The sequence below is a fragment of the Falco biarmicus genome, chromosome 8, assembly GCF_023638135.1.
Source record: "Falco biarmicus isolate bFalBia1 chromosome 8, bFalBia1.pri, whole genome shotgun sequence".
Taxonomy (NCBI): Eukaryota; Metazoa; Chordata; class Aves; order Falconiformes; family Falconidae; genus Falco; species Falco biarmicus.
This window is the reverse complement of record NC_079295.1, coordinates 18,336,676-18,359,531: the sequence shown is the minus strand read 5'-3', so window position 1 is coordinate 18,359,531 and position 22,856 is coordinate 18,336,676. Positions and strand designations below refer to the sequence as shown.

At 35.2% G+C, this 22,856-nt stretch overlaps 1 protein-coding gene across 2 annotated transcripts in view; it reads right to left on the bottom strand.

Moving 5' to 3' along the window:
• The window catches only part of CCDC141 (coiled-coil domain containing 141), a 97,724-nt gene that overhangs the window by 24,051 nt on the left and 50,817 nt on the right, over nt 1-22,856 (bottom strand). For both annotated transcript variants that reach the window (XM_056349453.1, XM_056349452.1), the window contains exons 9-18: nt 18,466-18,607; nt 16,524-16,643; nt 14,422-14,613; nt 13,173-13,349; nt 11,519-11,698; nt 10,643-10,768; nt 9,862-10,050; nt 9,371-9,550; nt 8,134-8,283; nt 1,669-1,809 (exon numbers count right to left, since the gene is read on the bottom strand). In XM_056349453.1, coding sequence (XP_056205428.1) covers nt 1,669-1,809; nt 8,134-8,283; nt 9,371-9,550; nt 9,862-10,050; nt 10,643-10,768; nt 11,519-11,698; nt 13,173-13,349; nt 14,422-14,613; nt 16,524-16,643; nt 18,466-18,607 — 1,597 coding nt within the window. The remainder of the gene's footprint in view (nt 1-1,668; nt 1,810-8,133; nt 8,284-9,370; nt 9,551-9,861; nt 10,051-10,642; nt 10,769-11,518; nt 11,699-13,172; nt 13,350-14,421; nt 14,614-16,523; nt 16,644-18,465; nt 18,608-22,856) is intronic.

Sequence of the window (22,856 nt, the reverse complement as noted above, 5' to 3'; positions counted from 1 at the left end):
TTTTTTGTCTTAAGAATCTGATGTAAGCAACATCAATGACAATCTAGCATAACCCCAAAGACCAAGGGGAACAGGTATTAATAGTGGTACTTTATGATATCTGATATAAACATGACCTGTAAGTTTTAGGATAAGATGGTATACTACATATGTGTATATATTTTATATCCTGGGAACACTGGTCTTGACAGTTGATCAGACTTCATTGTGCTAGCTGTTTTACAAGTGATGCAAAAATACAGCTCCTTATTTTTCATTTGGAAACGAAGAGATTGTTTGAAACAGGAAAGTATTTCATGAACTGTCCACATATATGCTTGTAAGAATATACACTGGTAGGAAAAGCGTTGCCAGCAGGTCAAAGAAGGTGATTTTTCCCTTCTACATAGCACTAGTGAAGGCTACATCTGGAGTCCTGTGTCCACTTCTGGCTCTTTAGTACAAGAAATACATGGAAATACAACAGCTAATCTGGCAAGGGACCATAAAGATGACTGAGTAACTGAGCCTGTGTTATATAAGACAGAAAGCACTGAAGAAGAGAAGGCTCAAGGTGGTTCTTATCAATGTGTAGAAAAACATGATGAGAGGGAGTAAAGAAAGAGCCAGTCTGATCTCAGCAGTGTGTGGTGAAAAGACAGGAGGCAATGGACCCAAACTGAAATACAGGAAATTGTGTTCAAGAAAACCAAAAAAACCCCAAAAAACCCCAAATAATAATAAAAAAAAAAACCAACAACAACCCACTTTTACTGAGGATGGAACAGCTTATCCACAGACGTTGTGTAGTCTCCATCCCTGGAGCTATACAAAAAACAACTGGACATGATGCAGAGCAATCTTTTGTAGTTGACCCTGCTCTAAGGAAGGAATTTCAACTAGATGATCTCCAGATGTTCCTTCCAACCTCAATGATTCTGTGATATGAAAATGCATTTGTGGATGAAATTGCCAGGAAAAGGGAGGAAAAAAGGTTGTAAAAGGAACAGTCAATGACAACAAAAGAAACAGCAAAAATAGAATCATAGAAGCTACTGAAAATTTCAGGTAAAAAAGTTATGAAGGCAGAGACTGGCAGGGCAAGCAAAACAAAATGTGCGAGTTTTGACTGACAACTAAAAAGGTCATTTCAGGACTTGGCAGAAAAGTTTCTGATGAATGCAAAGAATGGGGGAGGCTAGCAAGGTTCTAAGGTGCAAATGAGCACGGTCAACTCCAGGCAATAGCTACAGAAAAAGGTTTTGAAGATCACATGATAAAATGAGAAAGACAAGAAAGTAGCTGGATGCAAGAGGGAATATGTGCACATTTATTGATGGTTTTGACAGGGTGTTTGTTTTGTTTTTTTAAGAAGACGGGAACAAACTGTGAAGGAACAGAGACAAGAAAAATAAAAGATTAAATAGAAAAATAATGTAAGATAAAAGGAGTGAACACAGAAAAGTCAGGAATTGAGGTAAGATCATTTCACTGAAGGAACTGGAAAAATAAAAGCAATAGAACAAAGAAAAATGTCTCAGTCAGTGACTGAGACAGGGGAAGGATATAAAGCTGTGTAACAAAAATGGAAGCTCACAATACACTTTGCATCTCCTCGGATCTGCTTGGTACAGGCCACAGCAATTCAGCCAGTGAAGCCTTCACTAAGATTAAAATTTCTAGTATTACCTGTATTTTCTCTGCATATGTATCAACTTGCTGAATCTGTATTTTAAGTACTTTTAAATTTCGAGTTTTTTCAGTTTTCTTCATATAGTTGAACTTCAAATTGTTGAATTTCTTTTTGAGATCCTTAAATGATTCTCTGAGCTGAAACAAAGAATACTTGTTACTAAAAAAGAAACCAGCACACTTCAGTTTAGGTTTTTTGAAGAGCTGATTAACAGACCGCAATCTGAACACTGAAAATTTAATACAGGAATTAATACTACTATTCCACCTCATAAAGTATCCTTATTTCCTCAAAATTTTGTTCCAGTAATGGAAACTCATAATCTTGCTAAAACAACACTTTTGCTTCCTGAATGCTGAGTATTGTCTCCAGAATGGCTGGGGCAAAAAAAAACGGATTGGGGCAAAGGATGAGATCCTTGCTTACACAACATTATGAAAAAAATCCTGTCCAATAGCTTTCACTGATTTTAAGTAGCGGCAGATGTCCTTCATGTATGCTAGCCTATTCAGTGGAAACAGTAGCCACGTTAAATGTATACCCATGCTTAGTTTCCAGAAAAAAATACTTCTATGGTCTTGGGCAAGCAGATTTGTATTTATTCATAGTACCTTCCCCCTACAATACAACATTTCATTTATGTCAGGTTGTTGGGTTTTTTATTGGGGCTTCCTCCCCTCCTTTTTCAGAAACCCTGCTTCTGAAAGAAAGTTACACAGGGATTTAACGTTATACCCTGTGCTCGTCCAAACATCTTAGTACAATGATTCACAGCATACAAAGATGAATCTAGCTCTTTGCAGGATCAAGATGCAGACTAAATCAGGACCTGCCTTTCAAATAGCCATTCTATGAGTATGGTAGCAGAGAGATTCTGCCTAAGAGATACCCAAAGAAGCCTCACCTAACTACAGCTACATATATTTGATACCATGGGAGATTATTATTATCAGTTAACACTGACTTGGTGCAGCAACCTCAACATTAGGGAAAACTATTCTTATAATAATATAAACTCAGATGAACTAGTAGCTCTGATTATGAGGCGTCTGTGTCTTCAAGACTTTTCAGATAGGTTTCTAACATCTGAAATAAGAACTATTAAATTAAAATATATTACAAATACTGTAAAACTCTTTTTACTTAGATGGGAGGTAGCTACATGTTTAATCTACAAAATATTTTAAAAATCTAGAGAATGATAGGAATGACACTGAAGAAGCTTTAGGAAGCTACATTTTCATTTACACACATATGGATTACATGCATTGCCAATTTATCAGATTGAGTTTAATACACATCTAAAAGAAGAGTCATATATGATCAACATAATTTAAAGAACAGTGTTTATTTACCATGGGAACTAGTTATAATACAGGGTTGTTATATTATTTTCCCCAATGCCAATTACCTGTTTGACCTTAACAAACTACATGTCATTCTTTGCATTAGCAATGTTATGTGAATAAGTATATCAAACATACTCAGTTAAATTATCTTTAAAGGACTAAGAAATAAAGTATAATATTTTTTTCAGTATTTTTTCTCTGTATGTAATTTTCAATTTTATTTACAACTGCAGAAAATCCTTTTAGATATTACAGTTACTTTGGAATGCCTTCAAGCAACAGATATGAGAACCAGATAAGTAAAAACACCTGCTTAAAATATGGTTTTGGTAACTTATAAAAGGTACTGTTTCAATTACATTGCAATTACATGATCAAGTTTTCAAATTATTTATAATTAATTCATAATATTTGAAATAGAAGAATATTAAAATGACTGAATTTTTTGTAGGTTTTTTTTGAGAATTTCACATCCTTTGGGTTGACAATCTTTTGCATTTAGGGTAATGTAAAATAAATAATGTAAAATGATATTTATCTAAAGGAACCGATATAAAAGAAATGCACCAGTCCTAATGCTTCAGGGTCTGTTCTTCCAGACACACAACTGAAAAAACCTTAACTAACTTGAATAATGTTAACAAGTTCAGGTCACATCTACAATTTGATATTTAGTTAACCTATTTGAGGCTTTTTTTATATTAAAAAAATCCTACAGACTTCCATCTGCCCCCCCTCCTCCTCCCCTACCAAAGACTTCAGGAAGTAATGAATGCTCATTTTGCAGCCACTGTTACTCGAACAGTTAGCAATCAATCATCATCATTATTATTATTACATACTAATGTTAATCCATCAAGGGATATATTTTTCATTTTCATTTCATCTAGTGGGGTGTTGCCACATTATTTCAGCAGTGAATAGACAGATGGTGTTCACTCAGTCTAATGGAAAGGAAGGGAATTCTATCACCGGCACTGTGATCTCCAATTAGTTTAAGCTCTTTATCCAACCTAAGTACACAGAATAATAAAACCTATCTAAAGGCCCTCTGTTAATAAAACCACATCAGCAGAACAGTATTGTGTATTCAGAACACAACAGCCTTATTTGCTCATTTAATCTTGTGGAAAAGAAGAGATGAACAGGAGTTTATTTTAGTTTATTTCACTGGCTTATGTACATACATAGGTTAGTGATCATTTATAAGGCCAGAGACTCTTCTCATAGCAGCATGTGAAATCAGATCACCTTGTTTCAGATATGATGGCTCATGTGTCAAAGGTCTGCAGCTGCTGTCACTCTTCTCTTTTAGGCTCAGTGGAAAGACCAGATTCAGCTCAGACTTACGCATCACCCCCTCAGAGTGCACGTACACAACTCCTGTTATCATCAGCAATTGTACCAAGGACAATATATAGCTGCCAGTTTTTAGAAATCTAAATGTATCTCAGTTTTCCACTGTTCATTGCAAAAGTAAATGAGAGAGACTAAAGCAAAAGTACACCCTAATACGCTTCAGCCCACAAGTTTAATGGAACTTTGTAACTTGTCTATTGTGTCATAGTCATTAATCAGGCAGCTGTTCCTAACTATAGTTGGCCTGTCATGGGTGGAGAATGATAGTGGCACAGAGATGTTTAGGTGTCAATTGCTCCGATTTATCAAGTAACTAGAGAATAAATAGGAAAAGCAAGTCATAAAGCTGCTTTTTGTTAACAGTGGAGTTCCAGCAAAATGCTTTCATTCCTGCGTAAACCACTCTAGGTGGCACTTCAGTGTTGTGAACCACAACTTTCCCTTTTTATTCATACAAAAAAATTTAAGGTTTTTAGTTTCAGTTTCATGGATTGAAAACAGATTTTCAAAAGGACAAAGATTACAAAACAGCCAGCCAGAAAGTAGGAAGAGCAAAAGGTGCTCTTCAAGTCATTATGATTACTTTAATTCTGGGACCACAATCAAAATAAATTACAAGGTGAGAAATGTGCTAAGTATCCATCCTACTGACTTGTGAACAGAGACAGATTATTACCCTCTATGGTTAAAATTCACATTTTCAGTCATATCTTTCCATAAGTGTATAAATGATGAAGAGGAAAGAAGTGAGATGACTGGGGAGAGCTGAGAACATACTTCAGGATCTGTTACTCTTCTGCTGAAAGTTTTGTGCAGACATGCACAAATGTTATTTTTAAAGGGATCACCTAAAAAATTTTTTTTTTCCATTGCAAAAGTTATCTTATGTAAATAACTCATCACTTATAATCCCACTGATTATAATAACTCCTTTAGCTACAGTTACCTGAGGTTTGACTTAGTTCTATCACAAATGATTGCAGCACAATGCAGTGGAGTTATGGCTCTTTGGAGGCTGCTACCCAAGCTAGTCAGTGAAGCAGGAAGCCCAAACTGGCAAAAACAGATCTCAGTCCTATGAGTTTTCCTTTATAACTTTCAGAGATGTACAGGGCATAAATCCTCTTTGTGGCCTTTGCAAATTCACTTCAAATTAGGGATGGCACACAAAAGGCATCCATTTTACTTTTCTGTCCTCCAAGACTCTTTCAAAATTCATGCTATGTATCCTTGGCTATAAATGTGTTTCCTTGCTTCCTAAAGAAGCACCAGTATGTTACAAACACAGGGAGCTAGCCGAGTCCTCGAAGTACGATATTTTCAAACACCCGCGAGTCTTAATCACCAAAACCCTCACTCACATGCTTTATTCACACACTGAAATCGACCACATTAAATTTAAGTTAATTTAAGTATTTACAGCAGAATTTCAAATATTTTCAATTGAGTTTAAAGATTGCTCTGTACACTGGTACATCACAACTGAATTATCTGGTTGGCTGCTTACTTTGTGACAACTATGAACAGCTGCTTTTTGCTGCTGGCACATGAAGTATTTGTTTGCTTATACATAGTAGATGGTAAATAAATTTTATTTCAGACAGGTCTGCTAGACACTAGCAATACTCAGCCTGATTTCTGATGGTAAAATTAACAGAATTTAAAATATCAAAGTGGAGGATACTCGTAATTAAAAATAAAAAATAAAATACTTCAGTGTTTGGTTTCTTGATCCCTAAACAGAATTAGTTATATATACTTAATGAGAAAAAATAAGAAAAAAGGCACTGGATTTATGCATATACAGGTACAGTAGAAAAGTATATGTTTAGGAAATATTTTCTATGCTAACCGCTAATAGAAAAGGAATCTAAAGAAAACGGTATCCACACACACCAAATTAGTATATTTCAGTTAGTTTACATTCAAAATTCAATTAGGTTTGGTGATGACAGGTATTAACTTAACCAGCCAACATGGCTATCCCAACTTAAAATGGAAAAAAAAATAATCACTAATTAACACTGTAATAGAAAATATATAATGCAATTGTTTTGCAGAGGGTGTCCAATAACTATGAGAAACTAAAACAGTAAATTTTGCAATATAGGGCTTATGGTGAGTAACACGTCACTGACACACTTTTCATTTAAACTTGAGAGACACAGAAGATTATTTTTTCCCCTCTACTTCCTGCTCTCACTAGAAGTCTAGTAAGTAATAAAAACAGAAAAATAATTCTTAGAAAGGAGTCATTCTCCTGCTTTCATTATATAATCCCTATATCAAAGGATGGAAACCAGAGCCTCATTTCATATAACGGTGTATCTTTAAATATGGTCAGCCTTACATACAGGTCGCTCAGTGAACATTTCCTTTTCTTCAGCAAATTTGAGGGGTTTTCAGGAAAAACCTAGAATACTGTAGTTCAAACATCAAATATTCTGATTCTGCCATGCCACTGCAAAACATTATGGGACTTCTTGTTTAGGTACTTCATGCTTTCATTCTCTTCTATAGCATGATTTCCTCTGCCAGAGGGTTTCTCCTATACCACCTTATGTTCCTACCATCAGCCAAGAAGTTACATCACAGGAGTCCGACGCACAGAAGAGCAGAGCATGAAACACACTCATAACTGACAAGGGACTAGAAATGTAAGGAAGACTGAAAAAAAAATAATTTGATTCGTGTTCTTTCAATTTCAAAATACCTTTTTGTGAAAATGGATACTTTCAACAAACACACAAAAGTATTTTGTAAAAGAAAAGAAAATCCAAGCAATAATTTTCTCATTAAAAATAGTTGGAACAGAAATCTCAGTAACCTCTGCTTTGGTGATTTTGAAAAAATACAGTCTTTCCTTATACAGGTGTGGATTTATTTAGCAAAAGATAAGAAAAAATAACTTCCAGTGTCCTGTGTTTCCACTATCTATGTTTCACATTATGGGGAACATAAGTGTGAAATCCTTCCAGATAAGAATCCAGTTTCTGTATTTCATGGACACACAGAAAGGCAACCTACAGAACACCAAGTGTAGAGGCCATCAGCCTCTTACTTTAATGGATCACTGAGAAAATTAATTCTATGGAATGTTTTTCCAAAACTACTTTATGCTGAGACATCTATCCAGTCTAACATGCTAAGTTGTGAGTGGATTTATATTTGGCCTACTAAGATGCTAAATTAATAATCATATTAACTAAGTAATTTTTCCTAACCTAAGTTCCATAATACTAAATTCTAATATCTTGTGCCAAAGAACATTTCCTTTTCTTCTCGCAGTTTTTTTTAAGTTTCATATCTTGGGTTTCCAAAAAAATATGAAGTACTAAATTGTTCTAAAGTTTTCATTAAGACTGAAAGTTTTTCTAATAGCCTTACAACTGCAATATATGTAAATTCTACTTTTGCTTGAATCTTCAGTTTCATAAGAAAGAAATCTGAAGACTCATGCATTTCAGATGAAGCTGACAGGGCTGAAAACCAATGAAAATATAGCTGCTCTATTTCCAGTCCTCCTGGTACATTGAAAGCACTTAACTGCCAGCCAAACAACTTGATATAATCCTGAACTGCAGAGTTATGGACCATAGTTTATCATTGCCGCTGCATCGATCCAAGGCTGCTGGTAAAGATGAAAATCAACTTTTCTGTACACATATGAAGTATCTAGGGGAGTGGTAAACAGTAACATATATTGCAAACACAACAGCTCTTTTAACAGTCATTTAATGTGTTGGGATTTACCTCATTTACTTCTTCTTGAGTGGTGCAGTGTTGGAAATGCTGCAGCAGTTCTTCCTCATACTTAGCAGCTTTGGAGCTCCAGTTAATGCTTTCACATTCAAACCTAGCAAGTTGTTGCTTCAGATTCTTTACAGAAACATTCACGCAATTCTAAACAGGGAATAGACAAAGAAACATATGAAATTCAGGAAATGTATTGATTTAACCAATCTAAAATTAAAATCATTTTGAGGCAGAACATGCATAGTCAATCACAACGGGCTAGAGTAAACTATTAAACCTCTGCTGTAATGAGAGCAAGTACAGAGCAGTCTCAATCACGAGTAGTCTGAGGAGCAGTTTTGAGTCAAAGTCACAACTTGCACCTGGTGTCTTCTCTGAGCAAAAAGGAAGTGGCCTGCTCTAGTCCATTACCACCTGACAATTAGGTCCTTTCTGCTGTCAATCAGTTTATGGAGTCTGAAGAGCAGACTGGCAGTGTGAATAAATCTAGGCAGGTAATAAGGGAATGTCTTGCTTTCTCCCCAGTAAATGAATACAAGCCAATAAGAATCCTGCCCTGAATAAATAATTCCTTTCTAAAATGATACCCATCTTCCTATGCAAATTAGCATTAAATCCACTAATAAGGTAACACTGTTACTATATTTCCTTTTTGTTCTTTATTATTTCTTTATAGAAGAATAAATATGCAAAGCTACCACTACAAAGTAGCAGGAGTCATATATAGATGTGACATTCAAGAAATCACCAACAGGGCCTTGAACTATATTATACTACAGTGAGAACAAAAAGTCATGTGCTTCCTGCCCCCCCCACCCCAAGAGATGACACTAAGATTAATTTCCTCCCTATTTTAAATCTATTTCAATGTTTTCCAGAGTAAAATCTGTTCACAGACCATTAAAAAATTAAAACAAAATTTCAAAGAGATTCATTTTTCTTTTCTCCTGGCAAAAGCAATTTTTGATGTAACTACTGAAGATTAAGTTTCATCATTCCTGTATGTTTCATTTAATTTAACGGCTAAACTTGAAATCTAAAAATGATCAACTGTTGTACATTTTATGCTTTGCTTCCTTTTAAAACTATCTTAAAGGTCTGCATTTATTTTTCTCAAAGTATTAATATTTTGTACATATAGTAATAATTTGTACATCTACAAGTCAGCCAGATAGCTCCAATAATCTTCTTTCTATTTGTCCTTCATTTCACAGATCATTCCAATTCTACTCACAGGTTGTTGCACTGCAGACAAAATATCCACTCCGTGGGTAATAAGCAGTTTATATAGTTGTCTGATACGTGCATGTTTCTCCTGGGCATTCACAAGGTAGGCTTTAGCATGATGCACATTTTCAGGGTCCTCACATATTTCAGGAATATCCAGTTCTCCTGATTTTGATAAACATTCCAGCTGGAATATATTAACATTAAAATCACTGTGTTTAAAATAATGTGAAAGGAATCTTACAATTCCTTCCTTACTCATAATGTGTTACCCTAAACTTTGTTGATGTGGGTTTAAGTAATTACATTTGGGTTCAGATCTGAATTTTACATTTTCCAGAATTCATGTGGTTTTAGATCCAAAACTTTATTTTTATCACCAGGCAAGTTAATGAAGTTAATGTTGGGGGGAGGGGGGGGGGATATGACAGACAACAGGCACCAAAATAAAGAATTTTACTGCAATGGGAAGCATGTATATTTTAAGATTATACTCACTTCCTTTTTAATGTGATGGAATTTGACTGTCTTGTTGAAAATCTCATCATATTCTGTCATTGTGTTCTTTACCGCTTGATGGAAATCAATAAGCTCACTTATTCTCTCAGAATTCTCTTTCACAGGAAATCCTTTCTGTCTTGGCAATTCTAATAATTTTATCAGGTACTCAAGCTCAGCATTGAGTTGCTAGCAAAAAGCAGAAGTTACTCAAATTACACAAGTATATCTGCAAGTTTTCCCTATACATTCGATGAAATAACAACCTAACAATGGTAAATTGCTTTGGGGTAAAAATCAATGCCATGCTCTTCAAAACACTCTCCAAAAACTTTACTTTTTGCTAGGCATGAATCTCAACTATCACTCGGAAACAGTCTTGGATCAAAACAAGTCAAACTGGCTTGTAGGGAAATAGACTGAATTGCTAAAACTCAGAGATCATATTCAGAGGAGTTAGGAAGCTCAGTATGACATACCTCAGGCTCTGACCAGCTCTAACTCAAAAGCATGAAGCCGATACTGTCCTTGTACTTCTACCACCCCAATGCTTGCATGTCACTTCAATATGCAGCTAACACTGCACAAGACATTCTCTGGACACTGAACGTAGAATGTCTTCTCCCTTACCTTACATACACACACAAAGCCTTCCTCCTGGAAAAGTAATGTAAAACATAAAACACTGCAACCCCAGACTCTGGGGAGAGTGTGTGAATCTTTATTGTAACAAAAAAAATATTTTTGATCCACCATGCACTTCATTAGCTTGGCTTCTCACCTGATACTGTGGTTTCATTTCATTAAGCCTTTTTTGTAGTTCCAAAACAGTAAAAAGGTCACTTCCAAGGTCAACTGTTGCTGCAAGCTGGAGTGCCTCTTGAAGAATCTCTAATCCATGGGTAGTCTAAAAGATAATCAAATAATTCAGTGTTTCTATGTGTGGTAAATAAAAAATATTTAAACTCAAATCTAAATCTGTAACAAGAACCTTCCCCAAACCAGATACCCAAATGCTGTCAAGTAAAACTTCCCTGTCTCAAACCCTTTGACTAACAACAGTGATAGGAAAATCTTTTAAGGCAGTGTGCAAAAACGATTCAGACACTGAGATCAGAGGACCCATACAGACAGTGTATTTTCTGTGATAACAGACATCATGGTTTAGTGGTAACTTGCACTGGACAAACAGTAGCTACAAATCTCTGGTTCTGCTACTAACCTAGCTAGTGTTGCTTTTAAGGAACACTGTATATTGTCCCTGTGCCAAGGAGGTTTCAATCCTCTTTATGAACATGGCTGGACCTGAGTTTAGCAACAATTAGCATACAGTTTAATTCAGTAACTACTAAGTCACAACAAAATGGTGCTTTTTTTAAACAAACAAACTAAAGCAATGCTGGCATAGTATATGGACCTGATTAAAACTTAAAATTTGAAGCAAGGACTTGGACTTGTATGTGTTTGAATGAGGGCAAAGAAAGATCAAGAACACTTCATGTCTTTTATTGACTATCTGAATGGCAGAATAGACTATGGAGAATCTTACTGATCATCTCTCTTAAATGATACCTATAATAGTTGATGAGAGACTCACAGACAAACTAATAACAATCTAGAAATGTTTGCACAGTTGTTTTTTTCCTATTTTACTTACAATTTTTAGCTGTTCTTTAAATATCCGACACTGTTGCTTGATGGGTTTTACTTGAGTAATTTTAAAATTCCAGATTGCCCAAAGATTGGTCAGCTCTTTCTTTTCTTTACTCAGATCAGCAATGATATCTTCTGTTACTTGTACAGATTTTTCTATTTTTAATATTAAACTCTCATTTACCTGGCAAATAAACAGACACTTTTTTCCACATGTTTTTATAAAATACAATCAAAACCTCAAAATGTCAAAGTCTCAACAAAACTTAATAAACCCCAACTATCCTAATGTAATTTTGCTGAAAATTTCTGGTACTCTTATCTGTCTTTAAATACTTTTCTCTAGAAATGGGCACAGATCAACAGAATTTGTTCACTGAGGACATGGTTAACATTAAAGTTTAAAACCTACAACAGGTCGGTAATGATGAATTATTGCCATCTGATAGCTGTTTAACACTCATACAAAATAAACTAATTTCTGGATAGACAGAAGTACCCAAAATGGTCTTTTGGGTAATAGCAACTAGAAAGTGAAGCCAATGAAGAAAAGACCACTCTTTTGTGCTGATAAGCAAAGCAGCACCAAAGCACAGGAGGGATAAAGTGTTTAGCACTTGAACATTTGATATTTTTTCCTCTTTTAAATATAAGCCCTAGGTAATGCTGTTTCTGCTTTTCCCACTTCAGAACTTTTCTTTTACGAAAGGCTGTGTTTATAAATTGCTTGTATGATCCATACCTTCCAGATATTTAAAAGCTACAACCTAAGAATATCATGGGAAGAGAGCAGCAGAAAACATGGCGGGCAACACACTTCCAGGTCTTTAGAGAGATAATACCTGAAGATATGTTGAGACTTTAAGTGACTACAGTGCAACCTTATATTCACACATATGCATTATCTTATCTGTGCCTGGCTGCATCCAGCTGTGACAGTACCCACCTTTAGTCCACACTAATTGCCTGAGCATTTCCCTCCTTAGGCAAATTTTTCCAGCTCATCTTGCATTCTGCTGTATGTTATCAACACCAACTCCTTCTCACCCTAATATAACTGCTCCCTAGTGTGTCCTATAAAAACAGAAGGAATAGCTGGGCATCCATGCTGCCAACATTAACTGGGATCACTTTAGAAGGAGTGGCTTAGGGAATGACTGCACATCTCAAATTATTATCTCTTGAAGGGGTGCTGGAAAATTAGATAGAGATGCCTAGGCAGTGCAGCTTAACCCAAGACAAGATGTAAGACACCTGGAAAGATTATCTGTAAGGAAGCAGCTTTAGCACCCATTTCTTTAAAACTCCATACACTCAATTAGTAAAGACTGCCTCTTGGTGAAGTAAAATAAAATTAATACTGTACTCGCATATATGCTGCTTTCCAACATGAACAAAACAGGTATGTGCATGTATGATATTTGTATAAATATACTGGATTATTTACAAAAAGCTCTGACATTGTTAATCACGTAACTTTTTGTATTACTTATAATGCCATTAGCACTCAAATTAGCACTTCTGTGTTTTAAAACTATAGAGCAGCATTAGTCCCTTTAACACCAAGTACTGGAGAAATCACAATCCATCCATCACAGAAGTAGGATTAGACCTCAGCACAGGCAAACATCAAATACTGAATACGGTTTAATACTCACCATATTTACTAAATTAAGAAAATTGCAACCCATATTTTGGGTGGAAAAAACCTTCTTTATAGCCTTTTGCCACTGAGTATTAGCTGACTCCATTGTGATTTTATTTTCAACTTCCCTGTTTGTTTGCAGTGGTTCTGACTTATAGAATTCCTTCAGATTTTGAATATCATCATTCACCTACAGAAAGACATAACATAAGCATCAAAAAGCAAATAAAAAATTGAACCACTATAATGAGAAGGTATACAGATATAAAATTAAATAGCAGTCTCTGAAGTTTTTCTAGGTTTTAAGAACTATCATCCTCCCTAAAATGTATATAAATACTAAACAATAAAAAAAGTTTTAAATAACCTGTCAACCAGCAGATGGCAAGCAGACAGGTGGCAGCAATTTGTTCTATTTCTGTCACATGTCATTACACGGACATTATATACCAGTATATCAATGCAATGATTTTCACATGATTTCAGTGATCTGTTTAATATGAAGTAACTGAAGTTTGCAATAATCAGAAGTATACACAATCCAAATTTTTGGCAGTTTGTCTTCAAATAAATAAATCCTATGGCTAATTTTACTTGATAGGTTCCATTCCATCCTCAATTTCCTTCTAAATATAACAGAACAGTGTTGCAGAATCTTAAAGCAAGCATTACATCAAAATGAAAATTAACTGCCCTGGGCATCGTTAGCACAGCTATCAAAATTATGTTGGTATTGAAGTGATTATGATTTCAGCTACAGCTAGTTTATATTTAATTTTTAAACCCCTTCAGAAGTATTAGTACTTCAGTGGAAGCAGTGCAGGACAGCAATAAATACCTGTATCAACATTATAATATGACATATCTATATCAACATATTATATGAAATACTTTAAAATTTACATGAAGCATAATCATTAAAGAGTCAGAGTACATAAATGTAAACATTTTCATTATGTATATAATGAGAATGCACATGTGCACAGGAGAAAAAATAAAAATTCAATTATAATACTTCCCGCAATGGTGATTCAAATCAGTAGAAAACCTGTATATAGGCTAATCACTTTGATGCAAGTTCAATGATCAGGTCTTCTTGCCCTGATGGAACAGACCTCCTTTAAAGTAGAAAGAAGCTTACAAAGACTTGCAGTGCTTCCATGGCACAGCATCTGCAAGATTTGTCTTAGTTAGCTAAAAGCATGTTTATCACTTGGTAAGATTTTCACAGTCTAGTCAGAGAATAAGTAAGTAATCTGTACCTCCACAGCTGACTTTAAAAAGGCCACATAAGTTTCTAGAACTTCTAGTTTTGAACTAATATTTTCTTCAATTTTTTTCAGTTCTTCATTCAGAAAGTCAGTTCTGCTAGAAAAAGCTGCTGCCTGCTCAGGTTCAAACTCTTCCATATCTTTGATGATTCTTTCAGCTGCTTCCAGTTCATGTGAAGTTTCCTTTGAGAGTACAAGCATAGAACAATATGTATAATGACTGAAAAGGGCTTGTGAATACTGGTATTACACTGTTAATTTTCACTAGTATTTCTTTCTTAGGTGTAATTATACTACTTTGTTGAAGAGCAGCTCATACTGCATATTATATGTTGAAAGTAGCCATTTCTTTCCTGGAACTATGGATGTAGTTATTAAAATAGCTATTCTGAATGGAAAAAAAAAGGTAGGAATCTCAGTATTTGGATTAAGTAAACCACAGTGAAAGAATGAAAACAATAGAAGTGTTCCATATGGCAACATTGATAGCCAGAACTGATACAGTTCCTTCTGAACTGATTCCCGTGAGTTTAAATCCCTCTTAACTGCTTGTCTGATACTCAATTCTCATATAACTCAATTTTCATAGAACATCCATCATGAATTCTCATGTCCACTCCAGAGTGAGAGTCCAGACACACTGGGTTCTCAAAAGGCTACTGCTGTAATTGTTTTAAGGCCTGTCCTTGTACTACTTTGCCTTATGAATTTTAGTACCATTCATGCTTTCATTTTTGAATCGGTAATTGCTTCCTAGCTCCAGACTAGTCCCTACCCATCAAGCTAGACTGTCCTGCACTCCAACCTAAACCAGTGTTCTTGCATGCAGCATACTTGCAGATATCGAACAGAGATTAAATAGTGTGTCATATCTGTTACAGCATCAACTGCTCAGACCCAGAAGAAAGCCACAGTACACTGACTGCACAAGAGCTGAGTTACTGACATTTTCCATGATGCAGCTGGGATTCTGGTTCTCAGATTCAGTCTTGTTCATAGCTTCACATAACTATGTCTATGTGCTTATCTACTCTCATATATTTAACTCAATACCACTTAGCATATCTACCTCTGTCATTCAGCCAAAAGCACAAACTCCAGCATATCACAATCTACAGAAAGAACAGGTAGGAGAGGCAACTATTTTCAGGGCAGACTGTACACTGCAACAAAGATAACATCCTGGAACATGAAAATTTGGCAGAAAAGACACTAAAAAGTATTATATAATCTTGTGGAACAAAAAGGGGCTCTTGCTCATTTGCTGAACTTTTGATATTCTTACTCTGTGCTCTCTGGAATTTCTTTAAAGTGAATTTTATTTCCACAGACACTGTTCAGATCCAGCTCACAGGTTCCATAAACTGTTGCCTGAAAAAAACCAGACCTCCATAGAAATAATGGAGTTTCAACAACTCCTAAAACATAGAATACTCCTAAAATACATACTGCCATGTTATTCAGCTTAGACATGAAAAATGCGCCTGTGCCAAGGCCATGAAGGGGATTCAGCTGGTTTTAAGCCACTTTCAGATACTGCAGTACTGCTATGGGAGTTGGAAAGGCCCTGGATGTGACTTAAAAATAGTCTCATCTGTGTCACAGAGCTGAGTGCTGCAGTGGTTTCATACCAAAACTCCCGACATGAGCAAGGGCAACTTAACAGCCCTTTCAAAGTTTCTCCGCTTGGGAAATACTTTTTTCTTTTTTCCTGGTTCACCCCTTTTAGTCGGCATAATAAACCACAAGAAGAGTTTTCTGTGCCTGTCTGTCTAGACAATTTTTAAACTTGATACCTCAGGTAGGAGTAGCAATCCATATTTGAAGAGCCTTCCTATCAAGAGCTGATACCGGGCTCTTGAGGTAGCTAACAAGTAACACAATGAGATGGAGACAATGGGGATAACCAATGATATAAGGACTGACTTTTAATGTTGTTGTGGTTTTGTTCATTAACTAGTTTTAAACTACAGACCTATTTTCTTTCCACGAATACATAAGGAACTCTTAGCCTCTCACCTTATTTCGAATTACATACAACATGCATTTGTTTCTAAAAGTACTTAATATTATTAAAGCTCCTTTTTTTTTACCTTTGTTTGTTTAGCCAGTTCAAGGTGTTTGTTCAAAACTCTTTCCGACTCAGACAAATATGAACCAATTTCCATACCAACTGCAAGCATCGGGGTGATTTTTTTAATCGACTGCGATACCTTTATTTGAAAGCATTATTTATATAATTAATTTATACAAGTAGACAATATTAAAACAGTAAAAAACATCACTTTCTATAGAATAAAGTGAAGTAACACTTGTCTGTTGGTGTTTAGATTATGTACTTTGTATAATCAGAGAAATTCAGGAATGAAAAAATAAAGGAAGAAAATTCTACTATTTCTCCTAAGAAAATTCTAACAGGTCTAGTCAGAATTTGAGAAAAAAATGCCTCCTGCTTGCTCTCATTTTCTTTATAGTGCTTTCCCTTATCCTAAGTATCCCAGGCTTGTAATTTCAGTAAGGCACAATTGCTTTATAATCTAGGTATTATAACCTTGGCAGAAGTATTTTTATTATGCTCCGTGTTTTTTTACAGGAAGTATATTTAAAGCTTCTCTACCAAGACACCTTATCTTTATGTAGACTCATGTACACAACTCCATTCCATTGTCATGGTAAGATGTTATATATGCATGATAACAAAACAGATTATGAAGTTCAGAGGCAGATGATACCAAACATAGTATGTGTAGTTATTATTAGACACGTGAATTCACATGTACCATATATTTTAAGAAGAGACTGCTGGCTGAGGATCAAACTTTATTAAATGAAGCTCAGGGGCAGATGAATTTAGCACCAGATTTGGGATACTTTACATTGAGCAGAAAGTCGGAATGAAAAATGTCTTGGTAGGGATGTGACAATAATCACTGTTCACTACAATGAAAGATCACCTACTATGACTGAAATCTTCAAAATGTTCTCTAATGCAAGACTGGCAACAAAGTCATTACAACAAACTGCAGAATGAAACGTCAATATTGGAGTCTACATTCTGAGTAAAAATGACCTTCATAACTGAAGTTTTAGCTTAAGATTCACAATATGCTGGTGATGACATTTCTATAAAACCAGCAGCAGCTATCAACAAATCTTTTATTTTCAGCTATATTCAACAGTATTTTCACTGTGTTCTAATACCATGAGGCCTCTTCTACATAAACTGTAAGCAAAGGGACCAATTTATGGCAAATTGACTTTCCATTTCATTCAGAATAGTTCATTATAAACATGCAAATATTATAAAATATTAGATTGCAGAATTACTTATTCAGTCATTAAATCTGATTTACTTTTTTCAGTCTATGCTCTGGGATCTCCTTCATATGAATCTTGTTAAAAAACTATATTTCAGATTTGAATTTACACAGGGAACCTTATTTAGGAGTCATATGTCTATTCGATCTCTGACAAGTCATTAAAAAGTCTGTAGTACTACAGAACATTCAACAGCTTAAAGTCTGTGATGTTCTTGATGTAACAGTATCTTAACAAATAAAGGGAATTTCTATAGTGACCAGAATTTACTCTCACTCTTACGGAAAATTTGCTGTTGTTCACAGTCACCATGCTTATTAACTCTCAAGTTTTGCCACACCTCTATTTTTATCTTCAGCCAAATGAAACAGAAGACATAGAAACAGTGTAGGAAACCTACATGCAGGTCACAGTCCTGATTAGTCAGTTCTTTTCCAAAAGAACAAATTATAACAACTCATTATCTAAGCAAATCCGTGCTTTACTTAAGATCACTGTTACAATGTTCTCACAGAAACAGCTACATTTTACAGAACAGTTTTAGGTTCATTTGTGCTGGAAAAAGCATTCAGCATTCTAACTACAACTGTACTCTCTAACAAACCAGTATGTTATTTGTAATTATTTTGAGTCAACTTTAATATTCACATAGCTATATTAAAGAAATGCAACGCACTGCTCATGAATGCATTAAGAAGACAATGTGTTATAATGTACCTTATTTAGATGACCTTCAAGTGAGGCAATCCACTGTTGTTTCTTCAAGGTAAGTTCTTTATAATCTGGACCCTGCCTGATTAGTTGATCTACTTTTTTTTTAACATATTCCATCGTTTTCTGAATTCCTGTCACCCAAGAACTAAAATGGAAAAGTAGAAATGTTATTTCTCACTTTTGCTCAACAATCAGGATGATAATGATTTTTTAAAATCCACCACCTGTACTGTTGATTTGTGACAAGTAATTTATTAATTTTAAACTGTGACCCTTAAAAAAAATAAAATAAAATTAATACAAACAAATTTGGTAATAAGTAGAACACAGGAATGACATTTCCAAACAAATCATTTTTCACCAATGCATAAATTCACATGCCAGATACCCTGATTCACTGAGAAATACCTCATTTCACAAATAATTCTACCTTTATTTACATATCTAAAGGCTGAAACTACTAATTGAAGAGCATATCACATTTCTTTAAAGGTGTTGTTATAATAGGAGAAAAGACAACATCAATTTACAAAACAATGGCTTGTCTTTATCTTAAAGCTTAGTATCAGGGATGCAATTCACAATCTGAATACCTGACAGTCTTCTTCAAATTGTAAAGAGGTTACCATATACAATTAAGATCTGAATTTTAGATACAGAAAAAAGAAACACACATATCAACTGATTTACTACTGAAATTTATTCACTGTAAGACAATCATGCTCAAAATAAATTTTCCATTACTTCAGTTTCATCAGAAACTTATATTGATACAGGTACTTATTCAAGGTCTCCTCTTTTGTCCTTAAAATTAAAGGAAATTTCCTCCTTACTTCACATTAGGCTCAGCGAGTGAATCCTGCAACCTCAAAGAAAAACTTAATTCTACACTATTAACACCAATTATGGTATTAATAGACCATTCTGTTTGAATCTGGTCCAAGAACTGGCCACAAAGTGAAACCAAATTTCTAAGTCCCTTTTAGGGAGTAGGTGGTTTCAAGTTTTTGTAAATTGGTCTTTCAAAACTTATTAGTTTGTGCTTTATCCTTACAACCTGAAAATGTCACTCCTCTATTTCAGTACTCCTTCAAAAAAGGTATGTCTAAAAACTTCTGTAGCAACACTCCTTTAAACAAAAAACAACAGAACAAGATTTATAGTTTTTGAAAATGATAATTTAGATCTGAATAATACCTTTGAAAATATCATTAGTTTGTTATGAGATAACAATAAATTTTTAACTCCAGTAAAATAATGACAGTTCTTACACACAGGCAAGCTAATTGGCTGGCAAAGTAACAAAGGCTGGACAAAACTTACTGATTGTATGATTATTTTTTTTAATTAATACATGTAAGTTTTTGCTCCTCCTGTTTTTCTAGCTGGTTTTAATTTCAAATTATTGGAGTTTAAAAATCATACTTACCGATATTTTCATGTTGAAACACTATAGGATTACAAGAATGAACTGCCTTCTGTCACTTTTCTATATTCTGTTCCAATGTGAGCATTTTCATTTATTTGTACTACCATTTAGTATAAGGCTTCAACATACCTCAAGATTTGAAAGTAGGACAGAATTAACATCTTATTTCTCCATTTTTCCTGTGAATTGGATTTCCAATTATGCCACTGAAGTCTTTGTTACTAGCCTTAAACGTAGTCTTCCCTCAACATGAGGGTATCAGACTTGAAAATCATAAAATACTAGAGTAGTCTTATCATATGCATACAAACTGTCTGGCTTATTTTTGGGTACTCTAAAAACAAAGAGAGCAAAAAAAATGTAGATATAGATATCTGTTTACATTTTAATTCTCTTAGTGTTCAAGTTACTCTGTCTTTTCTCAGTCCATTTAAACCAATACTACACATGGTAGCCGCTTTGATATTGCATTAAAAATGTTTTTTCCAGTATCCTTATTCAGAAGATACAGTGTGTTTCAGGGCATCATTTCATCAAAACAGACTAAGTGTCACTCAACCTGAACAAGGACAGATGATTCCTTTTCTTTATTAGAAAATACGTGGTCTGGAAAACCAGAGAATCTGGCTCCTTTTTTAGAACTATTAAAGTCATGCAAGTAGAACAGCATGCAATACCTTCTCTATCATAAATGACAAAGGAATTCTAAAATTACTGTTCTCCGACTACTCCTTTGGTGAGCTAGCAGCTAATTTCAAATTCCACACAAATTTCTACTTGCTCCCAGCTAGTTCAAGAATCCTACCAAATCACAAACACTTAACAGCTATGTATCTCATTGCCATATTATACTTTCTCTGTATTATAGCAAAGCAGCTTTTTGAAAAGATACCTAAAATTTTTCAGATCCACAACCTTTAAGACCTTCAAATGGTGACTGCCCATGTCCCTCAGGATCTTCAGTCCAGTTAGATAAAGGAAATGGGAAGTCTGTGAGGACAGTCAAGACTACCAGTGAATTGTACAATAAGGGGACCAATATAGTAATCAGGATTTAGTCTTTACAGGAGTTCTGTTTTCTGTCTAAATCCTCCTTTGACTCTCAGCTGTTCATACAAATTTTGTTGTCCCATGTGGGTTAATCACTGGGCTAAATACTGGCCAGCATGTAAGGATAGCGCAGGGTGGCTTATATACAACAGAGAGGCCTTTCTCTTTCCTCTTTCGAAATATGAACATTTCTGAGAGAGACCAATGTTCTGGAATATAACACTTAACCACATCTTCTGACAGAACTCTCAGTGTCACCATTACTGGGATTATGAGCTGGCTGGGAACTTTCTGGGTACCTCCTGAAGCCAGGGGTTTGGCAAAAACACTTAAGACTTCTCTTGGTGTACAATAAAGTTTAATGTCAGTCAGGATCATCCTTCTGGCATTGAAGACTAGCCCTGTTGCATCTGGAAGAGACTAGCCAGCAGGTTATCTGACCCTGTTAAGGGCTTGTGAAACTACATCTGGAGGCCAGTTTGCATTCCCACAGCACAAGACAGACAGACAAGTTGAAATGAACTCAGCAGAGGCCACCAAGATGGTTGGAGACTAGAGCACATGATGTACAAGGAGGTGTTGACAAAAGGTAAGAGGTGATCTAATTGCTCTTTCATTATCTATGAGGAAGTAGAGTTATACAAAAGACAGAATCAGTCTTTTCAGAGGCGTACAGAAAAAGGGCAAAGTGCAATACTCACACGTTTCAGCAACAGAAATTTTGGCTAGATAGAAGAAAAACATGTTTCATAAGAACAGTGCTTAAGCACTAGAACAGGTTTCCTGGAGAAATTATGGAATCTCCATCCTTGGAGATAATACAAATTTGGCCCTCAGCAACCTAAATTAACTGACAGGTTTTGAGCAAGGGATTACGCCAAATGACCTCTAGATTTCCCTGCCAGTTTAAATTACTCTATGACTGTAATCCTCAAGCCCATGCCCAGGGTTATAAAGATTCCACCTGCACAGAAGTACTAGCATTACTCATTGCAATGCAGGGCAGCATGGCAGAGGGCAGCAGGGGAAAACTGAAAAGCCATAACATTCTGGTTTTGCTGTCTTGAAAGGGACTTATTTTTATGATTCAAGTGGACACTTAAAGTATTTGAGAGCCTGGCTTTTTACACTGTTCTTTAGAAACAGCAAAACACATTTCTAGTGAGACTTTCTATCGATATTTTTTGAAGTTTCATCTTCCTTCTCTAAACCACTGGTTCGTCAGCTGTAATGCTTTGACGTTTTTTGAATTATAATCTCTTCTAGGCAGAAATCTTACCTTCTTTTTTATTTATAAGTACCTTGAGCAGCGCTTCGGCACACAGGATATCTGCTTGTGGCATTACCTGCTTCTATTGAATTTTACCAGAAAAGACTGATTGGGCTATTTTGACAAATTCATTCCATTCTTCTTGATGTGTACCCATGGTATCTTACTATCCCACAGCTGATTTGGGCTGTTTAAACATTTTTAAAGAAACTCTTAATAAGGAAAAAAGAAAATTAATTACTTGTCATTTTAGGGATTCATTCTGTCAAGGTCTTTAGTGTTTCCGACATTAGTCAGTGCCGTGCAGACAACTTGAAATACATCTGCTTCTGTTGACATAATGTCTAGCAGAACATCAAGATCTAGAGAACAGCAGCATGCATTCTGGAATTATAGCTGGTTTAGGAATCAAAATAAAAGTTTCACTGAGGAAAATCTCTTTCCTTTCCATTTAATTAAAATATCAGGAGATGCTGAAGCAGTTAACAATAGCTGTAAAGCCAGCTGCCTGTGTTCCCAAAACAACTTTCTGGTTTAATTTTCTATTTTATCCCTTTGCTAGTAGGGTCAAGCCAATTACATCTGGGATGACAGGTGAAGGCACATCAGATAAAATTTTTTTGTAAGGTCATGAGATTACATTAA